At 40.1% G+C, this 15,140-nt stretch overlaps 1 protein-coding gene across 1 annotated transcript in view; it reads right to left on the minus strand.

Moving 5' to 3' along the window:
- The window catches only part of scn8ab (sodium channel, voltage gated, type VIII, alpha subunit b), a 70,551-nt gene that overhangs the window by 49,922 nt on the left and 5,489 nt on the right, over nucleotides 1-15,140 (minus strand). Inside the window, exons 2-3 of the mRNA XM_074633479.1 lie at nucleotides 14,366-14,709; nucleotides 117-235 (exon numbers count right to left, since the gene is read on the minus strand). Coding sequence (XP_074489580.1) covers nucleotides 117-235; nucleotides 14,366-14,653 — 407 coding nt within the window. The 5' untranslated portion in view covers nucleotides 14,654-14,709. The remainder of the gene's footprint in view (nucleotides 1-116; nucleotides 236-14,365; nucleotides 14,710-15,140) is intronic.

A 15,140-nucleotide genomic window follows, 5' to 3' on the forward strand; every position in this document is an offset into this window, starting at 1 on the left:
TCCTTACTTTTTACTGATGACTTGTGACATAAGCAGAAAAAAAACAAGTTTAAAATAGTGAAACATTTGTTTTCATTCATTGCAAGGCATAGAAAATGAACCACTTGAAAGGATATGAATGTATCAAAATCTTAATAGCTATTCGCCTAAGTAGATTAAAAGGGCTTATGATGTACAAGGAGGGCGTGGCACTGAAGCGGAAGAGTGTTTTCCCTTTGTTGATGACAATAAATGTCTGTGGAGAGAAACAGAGAAAGAGATAACAAGACAGTTAGAACAACAACTAAATGATATGGCACACACTATTCAGTACATGGTCTGCAAACCAAAAAGAAGACTGTAGAGATGACTGTAGGTTGACTGAGTAGCTGATGTGAGTCCTGAGCTCACCTCTGAGTCACTCAGTCATACTGTAATCCATTTGAACTAGAGACTGTTTATAGGGAAGTGGACGTAGTCACCGCGACATCACTCATTGGTTTGTGGATGCCATTTTGAAGCTTTAAGACGACCAAAAAGGTTATAATTTACTTTCATGAAGTGAAAACACACTGTGAAAGGGTTAGAGGGATGGTTAAGAAGATGATCTGAGCTGTATAAATCTGTCCTTACACTGAATGTTATGACCTTAAACCTCAGTTAAATTATGTCTGCAGCAGGTTTAAAGTCAAGATGAAATGAACAATGTCTTTTTAACCCTTATAGATCACTTCCCCCTGTCATATTGTGCACCTATTTAACACTATATGCAATGTTCTTTTTTTCCAAAAAGCCAATTTATTTGTGTTTTTATATCAAAATCCAATCATCTTTTCTTCCTGTAAAAAAAAATATGACGTGTGCTTACATAAGCTAGTACCAACCAATTATTATCGGTAGAAATCGACATCCATCCATCAACGAATCTGCAAAAATGGTGTATGTGTGGAGCCACAGTCCTTTGTAGCTCTGTATCGCCATAGACTGTATATAAGAAGTGGATGTAGTCACCATGACGTCACCCATTGGTTTATGGACCGCCATTTTAAGGCCTCAAGTTCGCCATTTTGGCTGTTGGCATCTTGGTTTTTGTCCGTCGCCATTTTTGTTATTTGCAACCAGTGACACGAGAGGGTGGAGCTAAGTACAACCAAACCCTGAATAATACATTTATAGGCGACCAAAAAGGTTATAATTAACTTTCATGAACTAAAACACACTATGAAAGGGTTAAAGCTCTAAGACGAAAACATGTACAAAACCTAGACCGGACAACGCCGTGGTAGCGACCTGTCAATCACAAAGTAGCCACGCCCTAAAGCATACCCTGCTTTATGGTCTATTTGACTCTAAATGGGACCATAATTTACTAAATGAACATCATGCTGTATTGAAGAAGACTTGAAACTAGCGATTGAGTCCATAAACTCCTGTTTACAATGTTTACTGAGGTAATAAATCAAGTGAGAAGTAGGCTCATTTTCTCATAGACTTCTATACAATCAGACTTCTTTTTGCAACCAGAGGAGTCGCCCCCTGCTGGCTATTAGAAAGAATGCAAGTTTAAGGCACTTCAGCATTGGTTTCATTTTTTCAGAACCAGAGGTAGCCCTCTGATTTGAACATTTTGATGGGTCACTGTGTTGTCATTCTGAAATCTTAGCAGTGAGACGACAGTGAGTTAAGTACTTCAGGTTGTAATGGCCTTACACTATAGAAAGCACATGGGATAAAAACAGTACAGGAAAAAAGATAGAGGTAAAGAAAAGGGCACAGTCAGTAGGACAAGGACACAAGGTTGTGTTTTACTCCGCTGACATCACTCCCTGTCTCCGTCCTGGCGAGCTTTCCACCATGACAGTACAGCTCTTTGAGCAGCAGACAGGTGCATGGGAAGCTCTCCCCTCTTCGTGGCCAAATGATTCTCTTCGCCCCAAGTTTAAAGCTCTTACTGGAAGAGAACCGCAAATGCTGTCATCGATCAGGGGCAGATCTGCTGACTCCAGGCTCTCAACAACCACTCCCCACCCATAAACAGCACTGGGCCAAGTGGGGCTGTGCACTGGGGTGAGGCAGCAGTGTGTGTTTCAGCACAGTGTGTGTGTGCGTGTTTGTTTGTTTGTGCGTACCTGTGTGTGGTTTGTGGATGTTTGTGCCCAATTTTGGACAAAGACAATGTGGGGATCTGAATGAGAAGTATGAGCATTATTTACAAACACACGGACTACTTATTACTTAACTCACAGATTCTCATCCAAACCACACATTTGTTATGATTGCGCACACTGCTAGGGTGTTTTTTCCTTCTTCACCACATCCCCACATGTGTATTTATGACACCACTGACAATGTATCAGTCCCGATACCGATGCGATACCTGGGCTTTGGGTATCGGTCAATACTTAGTACTGATTCGATAACAGTTTTTAATTAATAAGCTGTATGCCTCACTGTGTGGAAGTGACTGGGATCATTATTTTATGTGTAAGGCAACATCAGGCTTGAGTTAACAAAATACAAAATGTTAAATGTTGAATACATAGATACAAATTTACTGAATTGTTATAATTAAAATAATAAACCACAACTAAAAGCAACTTGGTAAAAACCTTCAAAATTAAAAACAGGAATTGCAATTCAAGTGTCTACCTTTTTAATGCGGCAACAAATTGGTCAAAACTTAAACATGAATTAAAATTCCAGTATATAACGTGTAAAGTATATACATATAGAATTTAATTGATTAGATCGCCCCTATTGTCACCGATACCCGATCCAGCTATTTGAGTCAGTATCGGCCCGATATCTGATCCAGTATCCAAATAAAAAGGTATAATCTTGAATTGTAATTCCTGTTAATTTTGAAGATGTTTGTATCATTTTAATAATAAATACCAATTCAGAAAAAGTATATCTATGTGTTTATTTGTTAACAAAATAATGTTTAAGTCAAGCCTGCTGTTGCCTTACACATAAAAGAATGATCCCAGTCACTTCCACACAGTGAGGCATACAGCTGATTAATTAAACACTGGTATCAGATCGGTATTCGGTCTTCGGTGAATTCGTCAATCTGTGCATCCCTAGTATAATAGAAGCATTCGGTCTTTAGCGTGCATATGGCATTAGCAACTAGCAAAATACACACCACTAGTTCGTGGTTCACACCACCGGGAAACACTGGAAAGAAATGGGAGGCAACCAGAAGCGTCCTGAGAGGTGTGGAGTGGTGTCCTGAAATCTAATTAAATTAAAAATAGCGTCTGCAGTCTGGGGAAAGACAAAATGTATTCTCTGCATCAGAAGACTCCTCTCTCTCTCTCTCTCTCTCTCTCTCTCTCTCTCTCTCTCTCTCTCTCTCTCTGAGCCTGCTCCCTTCCTCTCTCCTCCTCCTCTCTTTTTTGCCTATAGAGCATCTGCACCACTTAAAATATCCTCTCACTATTTTCCCCGTCACATGGAGAAAAGAATGATCTATACTTAATCAACACAATACGAATAGGAACACACAGGATCTGCAGTCAGGTTGGAAGGGCAAATCTTTCTCTTAGAGGTCAAGTGTTTTGCTGACAAAGAAAATACAGAGTGTGGATGGAAGGGGAGGTTGTAAAATGAGCGATATCTCATTAGCGCTTTATAGACGCCCAGCATGCATAATAACTATGTTCCATATGTTAATCAATGCAAAGCACAATGCCGTGGATAAATCCTACGGTTTTGAGTTGAAGACACAGACATCTTATAGACACCTCCTAGAAAACATGCCTGCTTTGTCCTTATCGAGTTTCAATGTAGGTCATCCTCTACAGCATATGGTAATTTTGAAATGTTTATTGAAAACTATAAAGAGGCTTCAGTTATTATTCTACTTTTCAAAATGTAATATGTTATACTATTTATTTTATTTTATTAATTTTAAAATTGTATTTATATTATCTTTCATTTTATAATTTCAATATATTTTATTTCTTATTTATTACAATTTAGATCATTTAACGCTTAATGTCAGTGTGAATGATTGTATATGGAGATGCACATGTTTTGTATATTTGTATACTACAAATACTACACAATGTGTTTCCTTTGATATTTTGATTGAAACTCAATAAAAGCATTGTGAAAAAAAAATAGGCTTCAGTTACTCAAAGAACTGTGAAGATTTGGAGACAGAAAAATCTGCTGTTGGCGCAAACTTGCCAACCTGACACAATAACAACAAGGGATGCAAATGTCCGGCAATTTCCTTAATTGATTGCGCCACATTAATCGGTAACTGATCAATCGTTGAAGGCTGCGAAATGATGTGATTTTTCTTAATGAAAGCTGAAAGGCTACTTTCACAACACAATTTAAATCATAAACTATAAAAACAAGTACATGTTTTGAATCACTCAAAATGTATATGATGAAACAGAATAACTCGAGGACATAGCGAGGATGAGATTACACACAAAGCAAAGACTAAACCATCTTGTGTCAATAAAAAAGGGCTGTAGCCAACTAATGCCTTCAGTATATCAAGTACAAACATCTCCTGACAACACACTTATGTCTTAACTATTTCAATTTTACAAAATGAGCAAAACTATGCAGTCAGAGATTAATTGTGTGAGCCGTCTGTTAACTAGAAATCACTGGTGATAAAGTTCGTTTTTCAAGGCATACTTCTGCACAGGAGGAAGCAGAAGCTACAGTGAACTGGATATATGAAAATCTATAATATTATATATTATATAACATTCTTTACTGCATTGTTCCTACTGTATAGAAAACCACTCTGTGCACGTATCAGGGGCTCTGATAGCATTTAATCGTGGTACAAATTGGGCAACTGTATGGACATGCAGTCCGACCACTGAAAACAATGCCCTGGCATGCATACACCATACTGTTGGTTGATGTATTCTTGATTGTTTAAATTCTCAACAGTGATTTATTGATTGATTGATTAATCACTCATTTTTCAATTTCCAAGACAAACTCTGTGAAGACGGTTGACAGACTGAATTCGTCGTGACTGGATTGAAGGTTTTGCCTTCCACAACGTATTTAAATGGGATCAACATATCAACAAGCATGTAGGGCATGAGTAGTAAGCTTAGGAAACTGAGGAGGACTTGCATCTATTCTAGGGCTGTCAAAGTTAACGCGATAATAATGCTAATTCGTTTTAACGCCACTAATTTCTTGAACGCATTAACACAATCGATCCTCCGGAGGTTGTAGCGGGCTCGGTTTTAAAGCTAGAGAGAAGATACTGGTATCATAGAAAACCTAAGGAATCCATGGTACCAACCATGCCATCGTCGCCAAGGAGGCCAAATAACGCTCCAAACTAAATTTTGGTGAGGAAAGACATGGCCATTTTCAAAGGGGTCCCTGGACATCTGTCCTCAAGATATGTGAATGTAAATGGGTTCTATGGGTACCCACGAGTCTCCCCTTTACAGACATGCCCACTTTATGATAATCACATGCAGTTTGGGGCAAGTCATAGTCAAGTCAGCACACTGACACACTGACAGCTGTTGTTGCCTGTTGGGCTGCAGTTTGCCATGTTATGATTTGAGCATATTCTTTATGGTAAATGCAGTACCTGTGAGGGTTTCTGGACAATATTTGTCATTGTTTTGTGTTATTAATTGATTTCCAATAATAAATATATACATACATTTGCATAAAGTAGCATATTTGCCCACTCCCATGTTGATAAGAGTATTAAATACTTGACAAATCTCCCTTTAATGTACATTTTGAATGGCTAACAAATATGTGATTAATTTGCGATTAATTGTGATTAACTATGGACAATCATGCGATTAATCGCGATTCCATATTTTAATCAACTGACAGCCCTAATCTATTCACATGGATAAACATAGAGTGACGGTGACGGTATGGACAGGCACCATGGATCACAAAACACTGTCTGTGTAACACAATGCTTGTAGAAGTCACACAAACACACACGCACGCACGCACGCACGCATCACTATAACACTGATCTGCCTACATTATTACATAGTTAAAGATTCATACTTGGGCATAAGCATAAATACACAACTCAGCAGAGCAAGCTCCACTGTAAGGAAGACTTATTTGCTGCAAAGCTGGTGAAATGTTCCTAATTCTCCACAGAGCGTTAAAGAAAAAGGCACATATGCAAGAATCAGGAGGCAGAATGCAGCTGCAAGGACAGTATGTATGTGTGTGCGTGTGTGTGTGTGTTTGTGTGTGCGTGTGTGTTTATGTGTGTGTGTGTGTGGAGGAATAGTGGAGCAGGGATATGGAGAGGGGCTTGCAGAGGTATGGGACAGCAGCAGAGAGAGCCGAAGAGAGAGAGAGAGGAAGATGAGGGGGTGGAGGGGGAGTGATGCAGAACAGAAAGCCGGAGAGCTGCAGAGGGGAGAGAGCCAAACCTGAGATGGATGGGTAGACGGAGGGAGGAGGAGGAGGAGGAGGAGAAGGAGGAGGAGGAGGAATGGGTAGGCATGCAGCAGAGAGAGAAACTGAGAATGAGACAAGGAGGGGGAGACAGAGAGAAAGCGAGAGAGAGAGAGAGAGAGCTGAGTGAGATCTAAGCAGGGAAACAATAGAGACTGAATCACGGGGAGGGGGTGTTGTACTTCTCTTAATCCTCCCAGGACCCCAGCCTGACACAAACTGGTCTATTACTTCACAAAGATGAATGCATATTTGGACTGTACACCTATAAGAAGATGGCCATAAACTAAATGATTTATAAAAACAGTTAATGGATTAGACAAAGTGTAAATCGCAAACCATTTTGATAATTGTTTATCAAAAAAAAAAAAAATAACATTTGCTGTTTCCAGGTTCTTGTTTGTGGATTTGCTTCATTTCCATTTTGAATATATCGTTGCAACCATGTTTTTTTTTTCATTCAAACCATCATCTAGGGCTCAGGGAAACTGTATTAATCACCATATATTCTATTTGATACACTAAACAATTCATTAATTGATTGAAAAAATAATTAAATAATTGTTAGTTGGAGTAAATGACTTTCATAAACACTATCATGCCAAAAATCAGATTGTTTTAAGAACATATCTGGAGTCACAAGCCTCTTTGCAGAATGGAAAGAGAAAACATAACACACACACACACACACACACACTATTAACTGGATTTTAACCCATTCTGTAAGAAGCACCTGGTATTAACTAAGTGCAATTTACAGAGAAGCAAAAAATATCAACAACAGATGCTTCGTGACAAAACAGCACAGATCTCATGAGGAGCTTTAATTGAATATGTATTAGCGTTTGAAGCCTGAAAACATAACTCATACTTGTGATTGAGCTCACTGCAGTGAGGACTAAGGCAGTGTGTCTCACCAAAATATGTATGACTGCAAACTAATTTCCCCTGCATATTATACCATATCAAAAAGATGCGTCATCCCACTTCTTTACCTGTATGCTGTGCTGCAAAACCCCACTTTCCCCTCCTTACCCCACCCTCCGTCTTTATACCAACCTGGCTAGCAGTGGTAGCACACTCAACCCCCCTACCCCCACCACCACCACCCCATCCCTTCCTCTCTCAGCCCAGTACAGGAGGATGCTGTGTCATCAGAGACTGAGGACTCAGACAGAGCACTAAAGCCTGGCCCTCCCTCTAATTTACTACACCCTGAAAAAACAGAACGCCAGAGAGGAGGCGGCGGCGTCGGCGGATGGGAGAAGGGGAAAAGGAGAGTAATGGACAGAGACGCACACGGAGACAGACATGGTGGGACAGGAACATAATGTAATGGTGTGTACAGTGCTACATGCTGAGATTCAGAGGCGGCTGCTGCTTTAGCCGTGAGCTCCCTTTGTGCGCTCGCTAGTAGCTGTTGCCCCGCAGAAGCCTGAACAGAAATGGCTGGTCTGCTGCACACCGCTGTAATGAGACTGTCACCAAAATGCCACATTCAGGAGGAGACAAAAGCTTCTGCATCAACGAAACCTGAACGCTGTTCAAACTGCTTTTTATCCATCGCGGCCAATTCAAGCTGAATCATCGTAAATGTATTTTCATGTATATATTAAAATGTGTGCACATGCACGGTGAAAGCTAAAACATGCCCTCTATCCATCCCGTACTGCTCTTCCCGTATGACCAGAGCAGCTTTAACGTTGCCTAATCACATCAGACATTTGAAAAGCCCAGGCAGTCCTCTCCCCATCACAGGGGAAAACAAGAACTGCAACGCTGCATTTCTCTTCCTCACCACTGCCCCCTCTTCCTCTCTCTGATGCATGAGTGCTGTGATCAGGTTTCCTGCAGCTGACGCACTCATTGACATACAGTGCAATGGTGAGCGATACGATGACTGTCGGTCGAGTAGAGGAGACGAGCAGCTTGGAAAGGTGAGGACAGGAGCAGCGGAGGAAAAATGGACGCTAACCGTGAATATATACTTAGAGGCACCTCCTCAGGTATGATAAAGGACAAATACATTAGTGGATTAGGAAAATGATTGACATGAATGATGGTAAGATGGAGAGAGAAGATGAGGTCCCAACCTGTGACTCTTATTGAACTTGCTGACACAACACATGGATGGGGATGATGAGATTAGCAGATCTTGACTAAGCAGAATGAAGAGAATCAGAACCTGTATTGATGGACAAATGTGGTAAGCATTAACCTAGTTAGATAGACTAACTAGCTGACCGTCTAAAAGCCCACTACCCCATCCCTCAATTTTGAAATTCCCTAAAAGCGTGCCCTTTAGCAAGGCACCGTAGCCATGGCTGCACCAGTGGAGCTACTAATGGATCTCACCCTAACACTCACTATATAGTAGTGGTGAAACGGTTCAAAACGCCCTCGGTACGGTTTGTATGGCGTTTTTTTGGGTCCCGGTTTAGGTTCGGTTCGTTTTGCACATTAGGGAGACGAAAAACATGAACATTTCCAATGTATTTGAACTCAAAAATATATAAAATCGACTGATTGATTGATAGTAGTGAATTATATTTCTGTATTATATGAAGCCATAACACTGAAGGCTGGTTACTTAATAGTCAAGTAGGCCAATGTTCAGATAATTGCCTCTTCTACGTCTCTGGCACCTCATCAAATGATTAGCAGGCCTGTATTTAATAGTGGTGCAACGGTTCAACAAGCCCACGGTTCAGTTTGTACGTCATTGAACGCTTCAGTTCTTTTTACTGCTTGGTTTTGTGTCCCCACTATATAGGCATGTAGACACAACATCCCTTAGTGTACCTGCAGCAATTATCCATTATCAAACCATTATTCTGTCGGATTTTGTACCAGCTAACTTATTTACTAATCTTTCTAATGGCACACAATTCTGACCAAAAAAACATTTGGAAATAAAATGTATTTTGTAGAGGAACTATCTCTTGGTTTGGGTTGTGACCCTGTCATACTGATAATGTATTTAATATGTATATGTAACATGGCTGTCATGATATCAGATTTTCACTACACGATTACCATATGTTATATGTTATTAACATGATGTCAATATTTCATTTTTAAATATCAAGGTTATCGTCAATACCGGTATATCGCGACACGCCGAATATGTAATATATCATTATTATACATGTAATATTTCACAACTCTTGCTAATGACAATTTGAGAAACAGATTGTTGGGAGTCCATGTATTTTCAAGGTTCTGGACATCTAGGGGAATATGAATGTATATATATGACTGACTTATATTTCAAAGACAAACAATATATCAGTACCATCTTACCGTAAATGAGGAAGAGAGGCACATTAATAACGTCTGGGCGGCTGAACATTTATACGGTTTTCATGTCTTGTTTAGGACATAATGCAACTAATGATTATTTTCCATTGTCGATTAATCTGTCGATTATTTTCTAAATTAATCGATTAGATGTTTGGTCTATAAAATGTCAGAAAATGGTGAAAAATGTCGATCAGTGTTTCCCAAAGCCCAAGATGACGTCTTCAAATGTCTTGTTTTGTCCACGACTCAAAGATATTCAGTTTACTGTCATAGAGGAGTAAAAAAAACAGAAAATATTCACATTTAAGAAGCTGGAATCAAAGAAGTTAAGAATAAGAAACAGTGCTTCGAAGCTTTGTTCACCAAGGGAGACTTTGTACAGTAACATACTGCTTAACCTAAGTGTTGGAAAACGTTGAGACTCTTTTCCATTGTTCACTGTGTTTACTCAAAATTTTGTACATAGAGCCTAATTTGCCAATGTGCTCTAATATGCTATCCCAAAACGCCACTTTAAAATCCTCATGTCTTGTTAAATATCATGTTCTCAGTGTAGTCTCTTGCGTACACACACTATCACACATATGGCAAAAAGGTCTCCTGCTGCAGATAAAGTAGACTTGTGAGTGGAGGCCACGATAAACAACTCCGCAGCAACTTTCCTTCAATCGCCAAAGTGCGACGCCACAGAGGAAAGTAAGGAGAGGTGAAGAAGTATGCACTAGCCATAAGCAAAGTGGGGAAGGATAATAAGACAAGAAAGCAACCCTTCCTGTGGCCACCACCACTGAAGTCGGGCTGTGGATCAATAGATCACAAAAGGCACATGCACTCGATAGTTTCATCCGCCCTACGAGGGAGTGCTGCTGGCTGAGATTGCCAGTCCTGCTGACTGGGCTTCTCTCTGCTGTACAGGCCGCAGATTCTCTTACACATTATCACCGTCACCACACAGGAGACTGGCTACTCCACACGTTTACACAGCCGAAGGCACAACGGCATACCCCTGCCCTTTTGTCTCTCCGCTTCCTGTCCTCTCCTGCCATATTCTGCCTTCCCTCCTCATCCCTCTTTCACTATGTGCAGAGCTACAGTAATGGCACAGCCAAGCTAGAGTTGGAGAGGTGTGGGAGAGAAGCCTTAAACGCCTTGAAGGCTTTTTAATAAGGCTGATTAATAAAGAAATACATCATTTGGATTGTAAATTGGGTTTGTGCCATCTGCACATGTATCACATTAATTCAAAAGTTGGTTTTCCTTAGATGAAGAAAGTATTTGACTGTGTGGCATGTCTGAGGTGATAAATCACAATATGATCTTGAATAATAGGAACACGATACGACCTTCAACGCTGTTATGCAATAACATTTTTAGACGTGATTTTTTTTATCTGTTTTAAATTTCCCAAAAGTACTGTGAAACACCAAACTCAAAAAGTCCTATGGAAAAAATAGAAGATGCAGTTTAGAGGAAATTATCTGTACTGATGAAAACATGTTTGCAGTGAATCAAAAAAAAGTGGAGAGAAATAATACAGATGCCCTTGTTGCTATAAATTTGTCGACATACACGCAAACACATAGGAGATGTTGCTTCGTCATTAGCTTAGCTGTGGTTTAAGGTTTAGGATGGGTCGAAATCACATGATCACTTATTGCTGTGTCCTCAGAAGCTGCAGTTTAAACTGCACCTGTGGTTTAGTCTGAACCAGGTCGTTGTCTTCTCTATGTATTGTGTCATCTAAACTCCTGTGGAGCGCACTGTATCCAAGGTTTAACTGAAAATCTCCCAGTGAAACTGAAGTTAGAGCGTCTTCTGCTTCTACTGTGAGTATTCCCCAGTGAAACTGAATATGTGAGCAGTGTACAGTTACAACAGGCCTCAACAAAAAGGACTGCCTGCTTGCCCGGGGCAAGTAAAATGCCACGTCAGGCTAATAAATCTAGCAACTCTCTTGCCCAATTGTGCAAGTGTTGAAAAAGAATTAAACACATAATTTTTTTCTGGAGCCAATGATGGAAGTAGCTAAGGAGTGAGCCGTCTCGCTTCCTTCTCATCTCTGTTGAGAGTTGCATATGCACTGTACCGATCGGTAACTCGCTAGAAAATGGCGGCAGGTAAAGTTTATGAGCTGAAGCGCAAGCGAGCTCCTGGAAACAGGAGTTTAGTTGGATGGCGTTAGAGGATGTGGATGAAACTACCAACTATGTATTGCGCAGTTTAACGCAAGATTGAGAGCAAAGTGGACAGGGCTCTCAACTGACTGTTTTAACCATCCTCCTGGAACAGTCCCGAAATAAAACCTAAGCCGTCCCGAAATGAATGTGGACCGTCGCGAATTTACAATCTTTGTTTTTCTGCATTATCACTAGTTAATCATTCAAAGTGACCTTTAAAATAAAACAAATATCAAAAGTGATTTGTATATTGTTGTTCAAAAATGCACAATTTATTGAAAATATTTTTATTTTAAAAAGTAATTGTATTGGTTTGTTATTTATAATTTGCCTTTGTGGTTTGATTTTGATGTTAACAATGCAGTTACGTAAAATTAAAATATATAATTTTTTATGTGTAAAAGAGATTTTGCATATGGGCCCCCAAAAAGCTAGAAGCGGCCCTGCTAGCTGTGCGTCCTAAGGTTGAAGGAGCTGCAGAACAAGATGCTCCTGTCATGGGGAGAGGAGCAGCATGTTGCCACGGACAAAATGTGATGAAGACATCTCATTGCAGCCTTATTACCCAAAGGGGATGAAGAGGAGTAAGTGGGTAAATAAGTGGTTAACATTAGTGACATGATTTGAGCTGTTGCAGAGTTTTGACTCCTCGTAGTTAGTTTTTATCGTCAGCTCACTCACTGTAAATGGTAATGTCGCTAATGACTTGTTAGAGAGCGTTTACTGTAACGTTACCGTTAACATCAAACAGTTAACGGTTAATTCCCCGTTGCTGCTGTGTGTGTGTGTTTGTGTGTTTATTTTGTAATGGGGGTTTCATAGTAACTGTGCGCTACACAAAACGTGCAGTCATTTTCATCTGCAGTCATTCTAATGGCTATTTTTCTTTCAACTCTTGTCCCATATTCGGCCCAAAATAAATTTTCATCGTCCCCGATCCTGTTTTTTTTTACCCCGGGGCGATGGGAAGTCCTTAAACTTGAGCCCTGAAAGCGGATAAAACATGCCAATTAACTTGTTGTTATTTGATAACCACTAACAAATAAACCATTTGTAAAGGGGCAAGTCAAAATTGACTTGACCGGACAAGTACAAAAAAAACATAATCAAATCCTTAGCATCTGATTGGACTGCTAAAAAATGGGCGTGCTCAGAATGTACTTTAGTGAGATACAGAGCTGCAGAGGACCGTGGCGCCACACACAACTCCCTGGTCGCTAAAAGTTGCAGATTGATTGATGGATGGATGTCGTGATATTATTGGTTGAAATTGGTGTGTACTAGCTTATGTAAGCGCACGTCCTATTTTGTTTTACAGGAAGAAAAGATGATTGAATTTTCATATAAAAATACGAAGATTTTTTTTAATTATTTGCATATATTGTGATATAGGTGCACAATATGACCAGGGATGTGATCTAAAAAGGGTTAAAAAGGCATTTTTCATTTAATCTCGAGTTTTAACCTACTGCAGACATAATCTAACTGAGGTTTAAGGTCATAACGTTCAATATGAGGACAGATTTATACAGCTCAGATCATCTCATTCATTTCTTAAAATTAATTTCATGATACCAGAGCCAGGGCTACTGATTACCTGATAAACATAACAAGTCTAGTGCCTGCTAGACTTTTCCAGAATGTATAAGTCATAAAAGAAAATAATCCTAAATGTTTTATATATTCGTCACATAGCATGAGATCAAATCGGTCAAAGGGTGACAATCTAAATAATTGTGCATAACATCACTCGCGGTGTAATCGCATTCACTCGTATTGATTAATTGTTCAACAATGTGGAAATGTGAACAACCGTAGAAACACTGCAGAAATTAATGTAGATCCCAATAAGACCAGTAACAGCGCAGCAAGATAGATAAAATTATGATAATAATAATTCCACTCTTCCAGTGCATGCTGAGAAGCCACCAGACACGCCTACTTTTGGACAGAGAGAATTTAATTAGCTATAGTATTGATGGCACATAGACATAAAGGCAAATGTGTCACCCCCTCCAGCTGTTGCATCATCTTTACCATGCATTAACACAGATAATTAATCAACACTGCAGGAAAACCTTTATGAGAATTACCACTGCATTCCACAGCGACCCTGCAGCGCTGCAGCAGCAGAGCCACGACGTCCCTCTGCCTCTGCTTCGACTGTACAGGTGTACAAAGAAACTCACAGGCCTTGTATTATCTAATAATGCAGTGACTGTCTCTAAGCCCCTGTAGCAGTGACTACTCAAAAGCTCTTAAATATCTCAAGGTCATCTTTGCATTATTATAGCCCCATCTCTGTAGTGAGTACAATAACTTCTATTTTGAATGAATTGATATGAAATCTGTTATGGCTGAATTTCATATTACCTATGTGTGTGGTTAGTTTACAATCAATGCTGGAAAATTATGTTTGGGGGGGAAACTGGGTGGTGCATTTGGCCTGTGTGACAACTCACTTTCAGGTTCAGGTTATGATAGTATGGGTCCAAATCCTCCAGCGGTGTGCCAAACATTCCTTTAGGAACATCGCCGTAGATGAACGGCAGGCTCTTCCCAGCTTCCAGGTCACCGTTGGGCTTGGGTTCATTCTCGTCAGATGTGTCGCGGTGACTACTGTCCGATCTGGGCTTGGGCGGCTTCTTGTTCTTCTCTTCGAGGGCGCGCTTCTCGATGTTAGTGAGCGACTCCGGGGTGAAATACTTGAAGCTGTCAGGTCCAGGGGGTGACATAACGGCGTTGGCCATGTTTGCATCCTGCAGCTATTTCCTCTTTATATGTTAACCATTCCAGACATCCAGCTCTGAGAGGACGAGAGGGACACAGAGTGAGAAAGTGTGAGCATAAGGTACTGATCAAAGAGCAAAGTGATAGATAAAACAAAATGGGAAAAAAAACAAAAAAAACATCCTTTAAAATAATGTCATCTCACAACAAGGGATTATGATTAAATTGGTTTACATATTTATATGTTAGACCAGTTGCTTTGCATCCCTTTTTCAGTTTCAGTGTGGCTCAAAGCCTCGCAGATGGAATTTTCTAGCTCTGCCAGGGAACGCAACCAAAGCAAAATAAAGCTGAAAAAGTGCAAACATTTGGAACATGGGCCAGTAGGCACTATTTCTGCTCTCTCCATCAACCTTAATGACTAAAGCACTGATCCTGTATCCCCAAATGCTAAAGTCAGGTACCCAGCACGTACAGTAGACAGCGTTGAATTCCCTTTTGCTCTCT

The sequence above is a fragment of the Sebastes fasciatus genome, chromosome 1 (assembly GCF_043250625.1).
Source record: "Sebastes fasciatus isolate fSebFas1 chromosome 1, fSebFas1.pri, whole genome shotgun sequence".
Lineage (NCBI taxonomy): Eukaryota > Metazoa > Chordata > Actinopteri > Perciformes > Sebastidae > Sebastes > Sebastes fasciatus.